Consider the following 15,459-nt stretch of genomic DNA (forward strand, 5'->3'; position numbering starts at 1 on the left):
TGTATATTGTCACCCTGTTTATTTAACTTATATGCAGAGTACATCATGAGAAACACTGGACTGGAAGAAACACAAGCTGGAATCAAGATTGCCGGGAGAAATATCAATAACCTCAGATATGCAGATGACACCACCCTTATGGCACAAAGTGAAGAGGAACTGAAAAGCCTCTTGACGAAAGTGAAAGAGGAGAGTGAAAAAGTCTGGCTTAAAGCTCAACATTCAGAAAACAAAGATCATGGCATCCGGTCCCACCACTTTATGGGACATAAATGGGGAAACAGTGGAAACAGTGTCAGACTTTATTTTTCTGGGCTCCAAAATCACTACAGATGGTGACTGCAGCCATAAAATTAAAAGACGCTTACTATTTGGAAGGAAAGTTATGACCAACCTAGATAGCATATTCAAAAGCAGAGACATTACTTTGTCAACAAAGGTTCGTCTAGTCAAGGCTATGGTTTTTCCTGTGGTCATGTATGGATGTGAGAGTTGGACTGTGAAGAAAGCTGAGCACCGACGAATTGATGCTTTTGAACTGTGGTGTTGGAGAAGACTCTTGAGAGTCCCTTGGACTGCAAGGAGATCCAACCAGTCCATTCTGAAAGAGATCAGCCCTGAGATTTCTTTGGAAGGAATGATGCTAAAGCTGAAACTCCAGTACTTTGGCCACGTCATGCGAAGAGTTGACTCATTGGAAAAGACTCTGATGCTGGAAGGGAATGGGGGCAAGAGGAGAAGGGATGACAGAGGATGAGATGGCTGGATGGCATCACTGACTTGATGGACATGAGTCTCAGTGAATTCTGGGAGGTGGTGATGGACAGGGAGGCCTGGCGTGCTGTGATTAATGGGGTCGCAAAGAGTTGGACACGACTGAGCGACTGATCTGATCTGATCTGATCTACCTTCACAGACAATACTAAAGAACTAATAATGATAATCACCTCCTATTCGCTCCTGTGCCCTAGAAAGGTTATTTTTTCCCCTTTGTTAAAACTGAAGTGACATTTCTCCATTACTAACTCATTCATTTATACTCACTTCCCCTTCCCTTCCTTGAAAAGGAGTTGTTTACCTGAGTCAATTAACCTGGTTCCCTGTGGCCGCAGCTGAAGAAAACATGGCAGTTATACTTTACTAGGTCTTCTAAGTTATCAATGAGCAGACAAGGCTTCCCGTCTCAGGGAAGCTAAGCACTAAACACAAACTTACATCTTTTCCCAGTACTCTGAGTTCAAACTGGGTCTCCTTGAAGTGAACCTTTGTAATCCGAGGCCTGAAAAACAAAGCAGATGGTAGTGCTACAGGTGCTTTTAAGAATTAATCAGAAATTCAGAGAAGTATCCGGTAGAAAAAAAGGTTGCTCCTACTGGCCCCTTCATAGGTTGCTACTGTAACTGTAGAGAGTTCCCTGTATATCCTTTGCTCTGGACACCTTCCTAAACACACTTCCTTCTCATTCTCCTGGGCTTCTCCAGTGAATGCAGGTGAGCTTGGCATCCCCAGGCCCTGGCAGTACAGCCTTTCCAGAAACAGTGTAGTGCTGTGGGCTCCCCAATCTCTCTCAGATCCTGCCTCATTTAGGGTCAGAACTCAGAGCAGTCCTGGGCCCACAGTTCACCACACACACTGGAATGGATAGGAAATCCTATTATAAACAGCCTCCATGGACAAGAGAGTCTAGAATAAAAATACCTCAAATTTACAGAGAACATACACACCGAGAGGAACTAGAAGAGAACTTACACCCAATTTCACTCATTTATTATCAACCACTGGAAATGTCTGTTTGCTTTTCCCCAACACTTTCAGTGACATTCTAGTTCCATAAGCCCAATACATATAGTGCACAACTTTAATACCAATTCTGCCCTCAAGTTAAACTTACCAGAAATACTTTCCCACTTGTTTTTTATTCTTATAGACAACTACACCAACCGGAGTTAATCCTAAAAAATACTCAGATTTGTTTTCTCCCTGCAAAAACAAACATATGCTTGTAACCATAAATTTATTCATGTAAAAAGTCTCTGTCAAACTATAATTAGCCATATGCACATTATCTGTTGCATAAATACTGGATCTGGTTTTTCAAAGACATCAGCTTAGAAAGCTAGTTAAGCTATCATGGTAGCTAACTTGCTGCTCATTTTTCCTGAAGTTTTTAAGAAAAGTGTTCTTGTGTATTCTAACTGGTCACCTCAGTTCATTAAAAGAACCTGGACCACCTGGACCACCCACCAATCAGGCCACTGACTGATGCACTCCATGTTGCTTCTATAGTGGTGTTCAACCCTAGCTGCATATTAACTGGAATCCCCCATGGACCTTAAAATGCCCTTGCCTGGGTACCATCAAAACAGGTTAAATGGGAATCTATAATGATGGAATCCTGGAGAAGGCAATGGCCACCCACTCCAGTACTCTTGCCTGGAAAATCCCAAGGACAGAGGAGCCTGGTGGGCTGCAGTCCATGGGGTCACAAAGAGTTGGACATGACTGAGTGACTTCACTTCCACTTTTCCCTTTCATGCATTGGAGAAGGAAATGGCAACCCACTCCAGTGTTCTTGCCTGGAGGATCCCAGGGACGGGGGAGCCTGGTGGGCTGCCGTCTATGGGGTCGCACAGAGTCGGACACGACTGAAGTGACTTAGCAGCAGCAATGATGGAATCCAGGTAACAAAAACACATAAATGTTCTAGGTGATTCTCCTGAGCAGCCAAGAACTGATAACCACTGGCTGCCCTAAAGGGCCCTTTTCAAGATCACTTATCTTGATCTTACTCTCCGATCTGGACGATCATGAGGCCTGGTTCACCACCGTCCTCCCTAGAAACCTCAGTCAGCCACCTGCATGGTTTTCTGAGGTCTCCAGCATACGCCTTTCTATTTTCATTTGTGACTTAAGACTGCTCAAAAATTTTAAAATACGATCTCTTCTGGTAAAGACTTGAAACCTTTCATTTCTGGGCAATAACAAATCCTAATTAAGAAAATGGGATTCTGAATTGAAAATGTCACAGAGTGCATACCAAACAGGGAATTGAGTTTGTATTTTTTTTTTTTTTTTCTATTCTAAGGTCAAATAACAGCCTGCAAAGCCAAATTCCCAAGGAACATAAGATAAATATATTTTCAAAGAAAATCAGCTGTAGCCTATTTTTAGTTCTAAAAATTCAATTTTAAAGCAATGTATGGAAGATACTAATGAATCTGATTAATTTGCCATAAATTTCCACCTCTCACAAACAAACGCGTTTTTTGAATTAGGATAAACATTACACAAACGTAGAGGTATTTTACAGAAGACCCTCTTTATACATTCCCTATAAAATATACTTTTTAAAAAACTGAAAACCTAACAAGATTAATGTGGCAAGAAGAGAAAAAGGGAAGTATTCCATAAAGTTTTAGAAGAAGTTTTAAAGGACAGTAGGATGGAGCATTTAATGGTTTAATGAGATTAGATTATAATTTATCAGGGAACAACTACTTCTACCAAATATGTAACTTTCATGCCATATTAACAGTATACACAGGGATGCTTCTAGTTTTTTACAAATAAAATGAGATGATTTGTTTTGGGAAACTCTGAGACTCTTATGAGCAAAAGACATATTACAAAATGAATACATCAATTAGTGCCTGTATTATAGTAAGTATTATCAGGATTTCTTAAAAACTGAGTTCTGAGTCCATAATTCAATTGACAAGCATTCAATCTACATACACCCTTTAGCAATTCATTTCATGTAAATAAAACATCTGATTCACTTTCTCAAATAATCAAATTTGTTTATTGCTAACTAAACTCACAAAACCAAAGACAATGACATTCCAGTCTCATGGGCATAGAAGAACCAATTGGTAACCTGAGAAAAGTGTCTCAAAGTTGAAGACCTGGTCCAGAAAACTCAGTGCAGATTCAGTGTAAGTGTCCACTGATCCTACTCAGAAAGCTTTCATCAGCCACTGAAGAAAATCTGCAAAAATGTTCCTATTTATACAATGGCAATAACTACAGTAGGCAGTAACCCTAATACTGATAACACCTGAACATCCAACATAGAACCACCAATAGTTATACATGTACTGTTGCCTAAAGTCTACCTTGCCATGCAGGTGATTTTATGAATGCTTTTCAGCCATACACTCTATTTTTGGAAAATCCTCCTGTTTTCTGTCTAATATAATCAATTATAGACTAATTTAAAACCGTTTTGATGTTTAGCTAACCCCTCTGGAATTATTATCCAGATTGTGTTTTCAAGCCAGTTAATTGTTTTCTACACATGGAAATACAATCACAGACTTTTATGCAAAACTCATTAGGATTTAAACAACGCAAAAGATTCTTTATGTTCAAAAACACAGATGAAAAAAGTATCATCTGCTCACTAAACAACAGGATTGCTGCTTTCCTTTGGGAGTTTCAGTGACTTTTTAAGAAAATGTCATCAGCTTAAAATATTCTGTGTTAATTAAATGTTACTCACATAGACAGGATGGAGGTCAACACCATACATCTCCAGGGATTTGGCAGTCCTCAAGTAATTCAGCTCTGCTTCAGAAGGAGCCTGACCCCTGCACTCAGCATAAAAACAGAACAGCCTTACTTTACTTACAGCTACTGCGCTCACAGGGAATATAAACCATTTTCACTATATTCACTGGAAAAATAAATAATCCTTTGTGCTAATGCAAACTTAAGCCTTCATATTTCAAGAAACCTCCTGCCTTCCTGGTGACAAAATTTTATATTCTGAGGTGATACTTGTAAGTATTACCAAATCTAGTTTTGCTCATTATAGCCAATTACAATAGCTCCACACATATTAAAAAGTCTCAGTTTCAGAAACCCCAAAGAGATTATTGAGCATATAAGCACTCACATGAAAAAGCACACCCCTTTGCAAAGAGTAAAATGTCTCTATGCTCCAGCAGCTCTCCATCGGGAAGTAAACGGAGGAGAGCAGTGGTGGGAAGAATTAGAGTGGGCTCCTCAACAACCAACCCTGCTCAACAGCATTTCCTGAGCACATGTGCAGTTCTTCAGAAACTGCAAAAATATCTGTCATTTTCTTAATACAAAATGCTTGTCACTTTTCTTAAAGTCTTCCCTAACTCTTCATTGGTGATAATATACAGAAAACAGCATTCCTTCCTAATGAGGATAAGCATCTGCCAAGAATCTCCACAGATAAGTGGAACTCTGTGTGTGTGTGTGTGTGTGTGTGAGAGAGAGAGAGAGAGAGTGAGAAAGAGATTTTTAATGGTTAACAAAAGGAGTTTTTAAATATTAAAAAATACTACTTCAAGGCAATCCCATGTTTCAGCCACGGTACTCTGGAAAACCCAGCTATGCAATACTTTTGAAATCTATGAAGAATGTTTATCACAAATTAGACACAAAAAAGCTACCAAATACTGATTGAGCTTTAGCCTCTCAAAAGTAACCACCATGCTGTCAATGCCATCACATAAAACAGACAAGGTGCTTTGCCAAAGCTCCTCGATAATTTCAAAACATAATTATACTTGAGAACTCCTAGCACAATTAGTATTCTCCGAATGTGCCAAATACACTGGCCTTCATAATTTTGCAACAGGCATTCTTTCAGCACTCATTTCAGTGAAACCTTATAATGCAGGACTCTAGAAAAAGGCTAGAATACAAGGTAGAGAGCCTGGTTTCTCTGATTGCAATTTCTGCTGCTACTCATTGAAACAAATCCTTTAGGCAAACATTTTGTTGTTGACCAGATTAATTCTACATTTTCGTCTCTTAAGTATGGTAGATCTGAAACCAAGCAAATTCAAGAGGGAAAGTTACATGAGAGGCAATAAAGGCAAAGTTAATCAGTATAGGAAATTTAACAAAATAACTAAAATTAAATTATAACTTCAATGCTGCAGGTCATTAATTGAAAATCCTACTCATGGAGTGTGTGTATTTCTCAGAAGTGCATGTGGTGTTAATATAATACCCTTTGAAAAGCCACACTGGTGTCATGATCTCCAGATTCATTGCTAAAGACTGAATAAGGGTTTGCTTGTAACTGTGAAGAATTTGCATACTTAAGACAGAGCAAATCCAGAATACATTAAGGCTTTTGTGACTATAAAATGTGTTCATAGTTTAAAAAAATTAATTTCACGAGGTACTGGTGACTGAAAAAAATATAAAATTGTAAAATATAGTATGAACAGAATGATTTCATTTATGTATTTCATACATACATAAATACATTTATATATTTCATTTCATACATACATAAATCTAAATAAAATATATTTTCATACAAAATAAATTTTCTCTGTGGGAAATTATGCATAGAGAGGGATCTGAAAGGCCACTGACTAAAAATACACTGACTTTAAGTATTAGGATTTACTCTTTTACACTTATTTTTTTCCTTTTTAAATTGTCTGGGTTTCCTATGAGCATTTTAGTGTTATAAGCAGTAAAAAAAAAAAAAAACCTTTAAAAAGAAAAATGTTCAAGACATAGAATAAGAAACTTTTCTTAAGCCTGTCAATAGCATAAGATGATCGCTGATGCAATGTAAAGTGGGATTCTTTTTTTTTCCAGCTTTATTGAGATACAATTGACATATAACATTATGTAAGTTCAAGGTGTATAACATATTGATTTGATATATTTAAACACATATTGCATAATGATTACCATCATAGCATGGCTATCATTTTTGTTGTGCTAACATTTAAAATCTACTCTCTTAGCAATTTTCAAGTCTATGAATACACTGTGAGGGCATAATGCTAAACGACATAAGACAGATGAAGACAAATACTGTAAAATATATCACTTGTATGTGGAATTAAAAAAGGAGACCTCATAAAAACAGAGACTAGCATGGTGGTTACCAGAAGTTGAGGGAAGGGAGGGGTGTGTGTATGTGAAACAGAGACATGTTGGTCAAAGAGCATAAATGTCCAGTTATAAAATGAAGTTCTGAGGCTTTAATGCTGATTATTGTTAATAAAATGTGCTGATTATTGTTAATAAGATGTGCTTCTTACGTTAGAGTTTTATGAATCCTTTCTATAGCTTCTTCAAGTTCTTCCTTTTGATCAGGAACAAATCGGTACTCTGACACATAGCCTGCAGTATGTTTATATGGATCATAATCTCCGAGTTCAGCTAAAAAAGAAACAAAATGTAATTTTTTTCTATTTTAGGATAATATACCTAAAAATACAGGAATAAAAGTATGCCTATCGTGCTTATTTTCTTCAAATGCTTTACTAATAAATTTATATAAGGTGACTAATTTTAGTTTAAAACAACTCTGATGAGCATATATAGAGAATATAAACAAAATCTTATCTAAAAATCATAACATTTTTGCTTTCTGTGAGACTATAACTATCATTTTCATTTAACTTATTCTTACCAGTTTATATGAAGTACAATGTTGTAAATAGAATTTAAAGCACACATAATGGAAATGCCTGAGGTGAAAAACAACCAGATCCTCTCTCTGACAAGAACACCAAGAGATAAAGCATGTGGTTCAAAACATATTTGCCCCAAATAATGGTCATGGAAATACAACACGATGTTGCACGTAACCCCACTACAGTTTACACAAAGAACAAAATGAAACCAGAGAATTCACTGTGTTATGCTTATAAAAATTCTTCCTACATTAATCAGCTTCCAAGCCCAACCCAGTTCCCCAGTTCATTTACACAGCATTTTTCTGGGAATATTTTTTCTAGACTGTTTCTGGTCTGCAAGAACTACACAGTATGTTCCTTAACATACTGTCTCATCACCCCATATCTAGCTTGATTCCTTGAAAGGGCTCAGTAATTATAAATAGAAGACAGCCTCAGATTCAGCCTCCAAAACGACAATGCAGCCTGGAGCTGCCCCTCAATATGGTGCCCACATTGATGCCAAGAGCTAATGGACAATGAGTGTTGACTGTAGGCAACACATAAAACTGGTGATGGCACCTGCCCATGTGGAATCTTCACAGCAGCCGCCTGGAATCAGTGGGATCTCTGAGACACAGCAACTATGACGGATCGATCAACTTAGGCAGAATGTAGAACAGAACAGATTTTCAGACTCTCCACTGAGTCAAGAATCAATGCCACTCCTATGGCTAAAATTCCATGGGACCTACTATCAGGGATATGTAACCAGTTTCATTTTCACCTCTTCTGAGAGCATGTTGATTAAACCTAGAATTCTAACTAAATTCAATTTCTTTTTAGCAAAATGTCATTTAGTTTATAAACTTGCTTAAAAAGAAAAATTCAAACATCCTTCTCAAGACCTCTGAAGCAAGTCTGCTTAAGTGAAACCCACCCTGGATGGCATACGCTCCCAGCTGAGCAGCAGTGTTAATGGGGCAGGGCAGCCGGCCCTGAAGGACATCTTGCTTCACCTGCAAGAAAAACTGATACCTAAAAGAGAAACAGAAAAGAGAGATTAATAATCTCTTCCACTACTGTGATCTGAAGGTTCAGACCCTCAAACCTGTCGCCTTTAATGAAAATTAAGCCGATTTTTGCTCTTTTGTGAGGGGGCTATTGAGGGAACAGGGACTATTTAAACACACTGCAGAGGCAATCAGGGTAGTGACTAAGGAGTGAAGGGTCTCAAGGTCAACCAGATGGATTGCATCCCAGCTCCAGGACTCACTAGCTGTTTGCCTTGAGTGGCTATTTCAGGTAACAACCAGGCTCCTCAATGGTAAAAGTGAGACCAGGAAGTATCCATACCTCATCAGGTGGATATGGATGTTACACACAAGCTATTCTTACCGTTCTCATCACTGCCACTGCTGCTGCCACTATGACATGTTCTCCTTAGAATGAAAATATTACAAGGACACACTCAATAAGCTATGTGTTCCCTACCGAGTCTAAAATCATGGATACAGGACACAAAGGTCATTATAATTCCATCAGTCCTCGCTGCCCATTACCTGAGGCTTTGCTCATTCCATCTGCTGAAAGAAAACCTTTTATAATAACAGTGCCACATATAATAATAACTGAAGACTTAAAAAATGAGGTTAGTACCATTTTTACCTCCATTTTGCAGATGAACAAGTTAACAGACAAAAAGAGATGAAAAAAATTTGTTCAAGATCTCACAATTAGTTATGTAGCAGAACTAGAACTGGAACCCAGTAGCAATTATGACCCAGAACTCTCTAAATCAGGATGTTATGCAACCGTTAAGGTTTTCCCCTTCCCCTTCCATTCAGGCTTTCTGCCAGTGGGTGACGGATGTGAAAGGTTTATGAACCAATACAATGAACAGTCAATGCCATCCTCAGTCACCACCACTCACTTTCTCTCTCACTTTAGGCTGTCTTTTGTGATTTCTCTATTTACAAGGTGATTCCTGCTGTCATTGGAAAGGAACAAGAGAAAGCACAGGAAATTAACTATAAAAGTCAGTTGTCGTAAGTATTTCTTTATCAAATGCTCACAATAAAGTCTTTAGTGAGAGAATTTTAAATGCTACTCTGATAATTTCTAGAAGTTCAATTCAGTTGCTCAGTCATGTCCAACTCTTTGCATCCCCATGGACTGCAGCATGCCATGCCTCCCTGTCCATCATGAACTCCCAGAGATTACTCAAACTTATGTCCATTGAGTCGGTGATGCCATCCAACCATCTCATCCTCTGTCATCCCCTTTTCTTCCCACCTTCAATCTTTCCCAGCATCAGGGTCTTTTCAAATGATTCAGTTCTTCACATCAGGTGGCCAAAGTATTGGAGTTTTAGCTTCAGCATCAGTCCTTCCAATGAATATTCAGGACTGATTTCCTTTAAGATGGACTGGTTGGATCTCCTTGCAGTCCAAGGGACTCTCAAGAGTCTTCTCCAACACCACAGTTCAAAAGCATCAATTCTTCAGTGCTCAGCTTTCTTTATAGTGCAACTCTCACATCCATACATGACTACTAGAAACACCATAGCTTTGTCTAGACGGATCTTTGTTGGCAAAGTAATGTCTCTGCTTTTTAATATGCTGTCTAGGTTGGTCATAGCTTTTCTTTCAAGGAGCAAGCATCTTTTAATTTCATGGATGAAGTAACCATCTGCAGTGATTCTGGAGCTCAAAAAAATAAAGTGTGCCACTGTTTCCACTGTTTCCCCATCTATTCGCCATGAAGTGATGGGACCAGATGCCATGATCTTCGTTTTCTGAATGTTGAGCTTTAAGCCAACTTTTTCACTCTCCTCTTTCACTTTCATCAAGAGACTCTTTAATGCTTCTTCACTTTGTGCCATAAGGGTGGTGTCATCTGCATATCTGAGGTTATTGATATTTCTCCCAGCAATCTTGATTCCAGCTTGTGCTTCATCCAGCCCAGTGTTTCTCATGATGTACTCTGCATAGAAGTTAAATAAGCAGGGTGACAATATACAGCCTTGACGTACTCCTTTCCCTATTTGGAACCAGTCTGCTATTCCATGTATGGTTCTAAACTGTTGCTTCCTGACCTGCATACAGATTTCTCAGAAGGCAAGTCAGGTGGTCTGATATTTCCATTTCTTTGAGAATTTTCCACATTTTGTTGTGTTCCACACAGTCAAAGGCTTTGGCATAGTCAATAAAGCAGAAATAGATGTTTTTCTGGAACTCTTGCTTTTTCGATGATCCAGCGATATTGGTAATTTAATCTCTGGTTCCTCTGCCTTTTCTAAAACCAGCTTGAATACCTGAAGTTCATGGTTCATGTATTGTTGAAGCCTGGCTTGGAGAATTTTGAGCATTATTTTACTAGTATGTGAGATGAGTGCAATTGTGCACTAGTTTGAGCATTCTTTGGCATTGCCTTTCTTTGGGACTGGAATGAAAACTGACCTTTTCCAGTCCTGTGGCCACTGCTGAGTTTTCCAAATTTGCTGGTACATTGAGTGCATCACTTTCACAGCATCATCTTTTAGAATTTCAAATAGCTCAGCTGGAATTCCATCACCTCCACTAGCTTTGTTCGTAGTGATGCTTCCTAAGGCCCACCTGACTTCCCATTCCAGGATGTCTGGTTCTAGGTGAGTGATCACAACATCATGATTATCTGGTTCATGAAGATCCTTTTTGTATAGTTCTTCTGTGTTCTTGCCACCTCTTCTTAATATCTTCTGCTTCTGTTAGGTCCATACCATTTCTGTCCTTTATTGTGCCCATCTTTGCATGAAATGTTCCCTTGGTATCTCTCATTTTCTTGAAGAGATGTCTAGTCTTTCCCATTCTATTGTTTTCCTGTTTCTTTGCATTGATCACTGAGGAAGGCTTTCTTATCTCTCCTTGCTATTCTTTGAAACTCTGCATTCAAATTGGTTTATCTTTCCTTTTCTCCTTTGCCTTTAATTTCTCTTCTTTTCACAGCTCTTTGTAAGGCCTCCTGAGACAACCATTTTGCCTTTTTGCATTGTTTTTCTTGGAGGTGGTCTTGATCCCTGTCTCCTGTACAAATATCATGAACCTCAGTCCATAGTTCTTCAGGCACTCTGTTTATCAGATCTAATCCCTTGAATCTATTTCTCACTTCCACTGCATAATTGTAAAGGATTTGATCAAATTTGTACCCACAGGCTTAAGTGAAAATCTGCTCAACACCCTGCAGTTTCCCCACCGCTCAGTAACGTCACCATAGTTCTCAGGTAATGGAAACCGAGAACAATGTGTAACCCATGGCACCCACATTCAATCACAAAATCTGTTTTCTGGGGTCTGTACACTTTTCACCATCTCCTAGTCTGGGTAACTAATCAGAACATTTCTAAAACTTTCACAACCCTGTCACTAATCATACTTATCTCTGTTACAAACAAGAAGTAAATGGGATAATGTTACTCCCTTGATTTACAAAAAAAAAAAAAAACAAATAAAACAAAACAAACAAAACTTAAGAGACTTCCCTATGCCTTCAGGATAAAGTTCAAGATCCCTAAGATAGACTGTAAGACTTTTGCTTACTTCTTGAGCCAAATCTCTTGCCATTAACTAATGACTACCCCCACTCCCTAACTTGCAATCACTTTTCCAGCCCTACTTAAACACTTTCCATTCCCTGAATGCTCATCTTAAGCATCAAATCCACTTTGTTATAATCATCTGGGTTCCTCTTGAAGAGGAGAAAAGCAGAGTAAAGTAACATTAGCAGAACTAAAATGCAAAAATATAAAGATATTTAACCAGGATTACTATAGATTACTGGAAACTTGTGTTAGCTTCACTCCCTTCCTCAATTGCTAACTTGGAATCTCTTTTCCCGAGGTGGTTTTTTTTTGTTTTGTTTTTTTGAGTAAATGGGTCATAGATGCATATTTTTCTTGCTCTACTAAGACTTTTACAATACTTGATTGAACAGTAAACATCTTTTGCCAAATAAATTGAGGGGCCTAATTCTATAGACTTTGCTTCAGAGAGAAATGGAAAGAGAACCAAAGAGATGAGAAAACAAAGAGCTTAAACAGAGCAGAAAAACAAGCAGATAAAAAGGAGAAGAAACCAGATTCCACCAATGACTATATTTCTAGTATCTCAGGCTTAGCACACAAGTACTCAGTAAATACCTGTTGACTTGATGGATATAAGAATGAACAGAAAGACAGATGGATGAATATGGGGACAAATTAGCATCCTTTGTTGTCTCTGAAGGACTTCCCTGGTGGCTCAGATGGTAAAGTGGCTGTCTACAATGAGGGAGACCTGGGTTCAATCCCTGGGTTGGGAAGATCCCCTGGAGAAGGAAATGGCAACCCACTCCAGTACTATTGCCTGGAAAATCCCATGTACAGAGGAGCCTGGCAGGCTACAGTCCATGGGGTCACAAAGTTGTCTCTGAGAAATTTATGAAAAAAAAAACGGAAAAAAAAGGACATCTATTCAAATTTCCCTGGATAGCTTGCCTTTTAAAGATACTGGAGATCTTTAAACCATTTTACTTTTTTAAAATTCACTAAAATCAAAGAAGACAAGTAAACTCTTTTTAACTAATAATTTCATTAATCTCTATCATAGCAAGCATCATATTAGTTTTATATAAGAGAAATCTCTGACACAGGAAAATCATATTTTTACATGTTAAACACTTTATCTTATCTCAAGGCTTATTTTTAATATACATAACTAATTTTGTCCATTTATGAGACTTAGTGTACAATATAATATTTTATTTTATTTAAAGTATCTGCCTGCAGTGCAGGAGACCTGGGTTCGATCCCTGGGGTGGGAAGATCCCCTGGAGAAGGAAAAGGCTACCCACTCCAGTATTCTGGCCTGGAGAATTCCATGGACTGTATGTATAGTCCATGGGGTCACAAAGAGTCAGACACCGACTTTCTCTTTCACTTCACTTTCTTTATTTAAATTACAGATTTAGAGTTGATAGGTCTTCCCTTCTACATCATTCCATTAAAGCTATGATTGGATGTTTGAGTCCTTGTTTATCTCTGGTTTTAAGGAGATAAATCCCATTTTGCCTAGGACAGTTTTAGCTTAAGCCTGTTATAAATTCTCCATTATTAAGAACTTTTCTCATCATGCTCCAAGTGTTAGGGTTTGAACAGCAAATTATATGATGACCCGAGTTATATTATACCCTTACTCGAAAAAAATAATGCTGATCCAGAACATAGTCTGGTACAAAGCAATATCTGCATAAAACAGTTACTTGTTATCTTTTAATATAAATCACTGTACTAGTGTATATGGAGAAGGAAATGGCAACACACTCCAGTACTCTTGCCTGGAAAATTCCATGGACTGAGGAGACTGGCAGGCTGCAGTCCATGGGGCTGCAGAGAGTCGGACCCGAATGAGCGACTTCACTTCACTAGTGTATATGCACTGTCACCCCAGTGAGATTAAGAGCCCCAGGAGTGGGGGGTCCTCCATCTTTCACCCCAACCTCCCTCATCACAAAAGTACAACCAGTACAACACAAGAGGAGGACTTGAAATAGTGGCATCACAGTTTTCTGTTTATGTGATGTTCATAGAAAAGAGCTGACTTGACACCCCGGACGTACAAGCTGCTAAGGACCATCGATGATTCAGCAAGTGTCAGGGATGAGAAGAACAGGCAAAGGAGACTTGCTTAAAGAAGAGGCAGAGAGAAACCGTTCTTTCAGGAGCCCAAACAGGAGGTTCTGAGGCCAAAGACAACCAAAAATGCTTGAAGAATACCAATGCAGCTTGAAGCATACCTTCCCATGACTTAAGACCCTGATGAGTAAACTGAAAGACGTGGGGACAAGTAGAAGCTTGATTTCTGGTGCCAGCTGAATGTGACACCAGGAAACCTGAGAGAAGAGGTTGCCTGCCTACACAGGAGGAGTGTTCTCTGAATCCAACAGAGAAGCCTAATCATTGGGATAAAACACTGTGCTGGACAGAGGGGAATGTTTAAATAACAACATAATAGTAAACATGAGGGGGAGGGGGAAACAGCATGCATGGCTTAAGAAAAAGAAAAACAGGAGACTCACCCACTGACTATCAAGGGAATATGGCAAAGACTGGGAATAACATTTCTGCAGCTTACAACTGATGATAAAAATACAAGAGCAAAGAGTTGTAATATCATCTTATATTTGGATAGTCTTTTAAAGGTCACAAATTTCTTCTGCATCCATACTGGAATGTGATCCATGCCTCAAATCTAATGTGTTGAGGATCATTATCTTCACTTAGAAGGAGACAGGGACCCCGGAAGTGAATGTTTAACTGAAGGTCAGTCAACCCATAAAGAAGCTAAAACACACTAGCCTTCACAAAGAGAAGAATATGGATTACCAGATATAATAATAATAATAAACTGACAAGCTTAATGTCAATCTCTAACAAAGTACAATAAAATATTAAAAAACAAACGCTTATTTTTGGAAGCTATTCATCATGAACAAGTTATTTGGAACTAACATGATTCTCTTTTTTAGGAAGAGTTAAAATTTCAATGGCAACAAGATCAGTGTCTCAGTCGTGTCTTTGTGACCCTATGGACTGTAACCCACCAGGCTAGTCTGTCAATGGGATTTTCCAGTTAAGAATACCAGAGTGGGTTGAGATTTCCTTCTCCAGGGGATCTTCCCCAACCAGGGATCGAACCCACATCTCCTGAGTCTCCTGCATTGAAGGTGGATTCTTTACCACTGAGCCACAGGGGGAAGCCACAAGGTTTGTCAGCAAAGCAACAGGCAGACTCCTTCACTCACTCATTCTCTGTCTTTTCTCTCCAGAGGACTGAAACCACAGCTCTCTCGGTCACTACTAAATTTCATGGGTCCTCAGTGCACTGGACAACAATGCCCCACATATTATTCAACGGAGGGTGACTCAGTGAGGGAATTCTGTCTTGATGTGCAAATTCAAGAAATGCAGGCTAGAGGATAGTAGTAGGATGCTCTGATTAATGGATTGACTTAACCTGGAAGATCTATCTTCAGG

General features: G+C 38.7%; 1 protein-coding gene across 1 annotated transcript in view; it reads right to left on the minus strand.

Moving 5' to 3' along the window:
- EPB41L4A (erythrocyte membrane protein band 4.1 like 4A) overlaps positions 1–15,459 on the minus strand; it is a 297,132-nt gene that overhangs the window by 110,152 nt on the left and 171,521 nt on the right. The window contains 5 exon segments of the mRNA XM_010848354.1: positions 1,216–1,279; positions 1,892–1,980; positions 4,502–4,589; positions 7,050–7,170; positions 8,350–8,447. Of these exon segments, the coding sequence (XP_010846656.1) occupies positions 1,216–1,279; positions 1,892–1,980; positions 4,502–4,589; positions 7,050–7,170; positions 8,350–8,447 (460 nt within the window).

The sequence above is a fragment of the Bison bison genome, unplaced genomic scaffold (assembly GCF_000754665.1).
Source record: "Bison bison bison isolate TAMUID 2011002044 unplaced genomic scaffold, Bison_UMD1.0 scf7180017864264, whole genome shotgun sequence".
Classification (NCBI taxonomy): domain Eukaryota; kingdom Metazoa; phylum Chordata; class Mammalia; order Artiodactyla; family Bovidae; genus Bison; species Bison bison.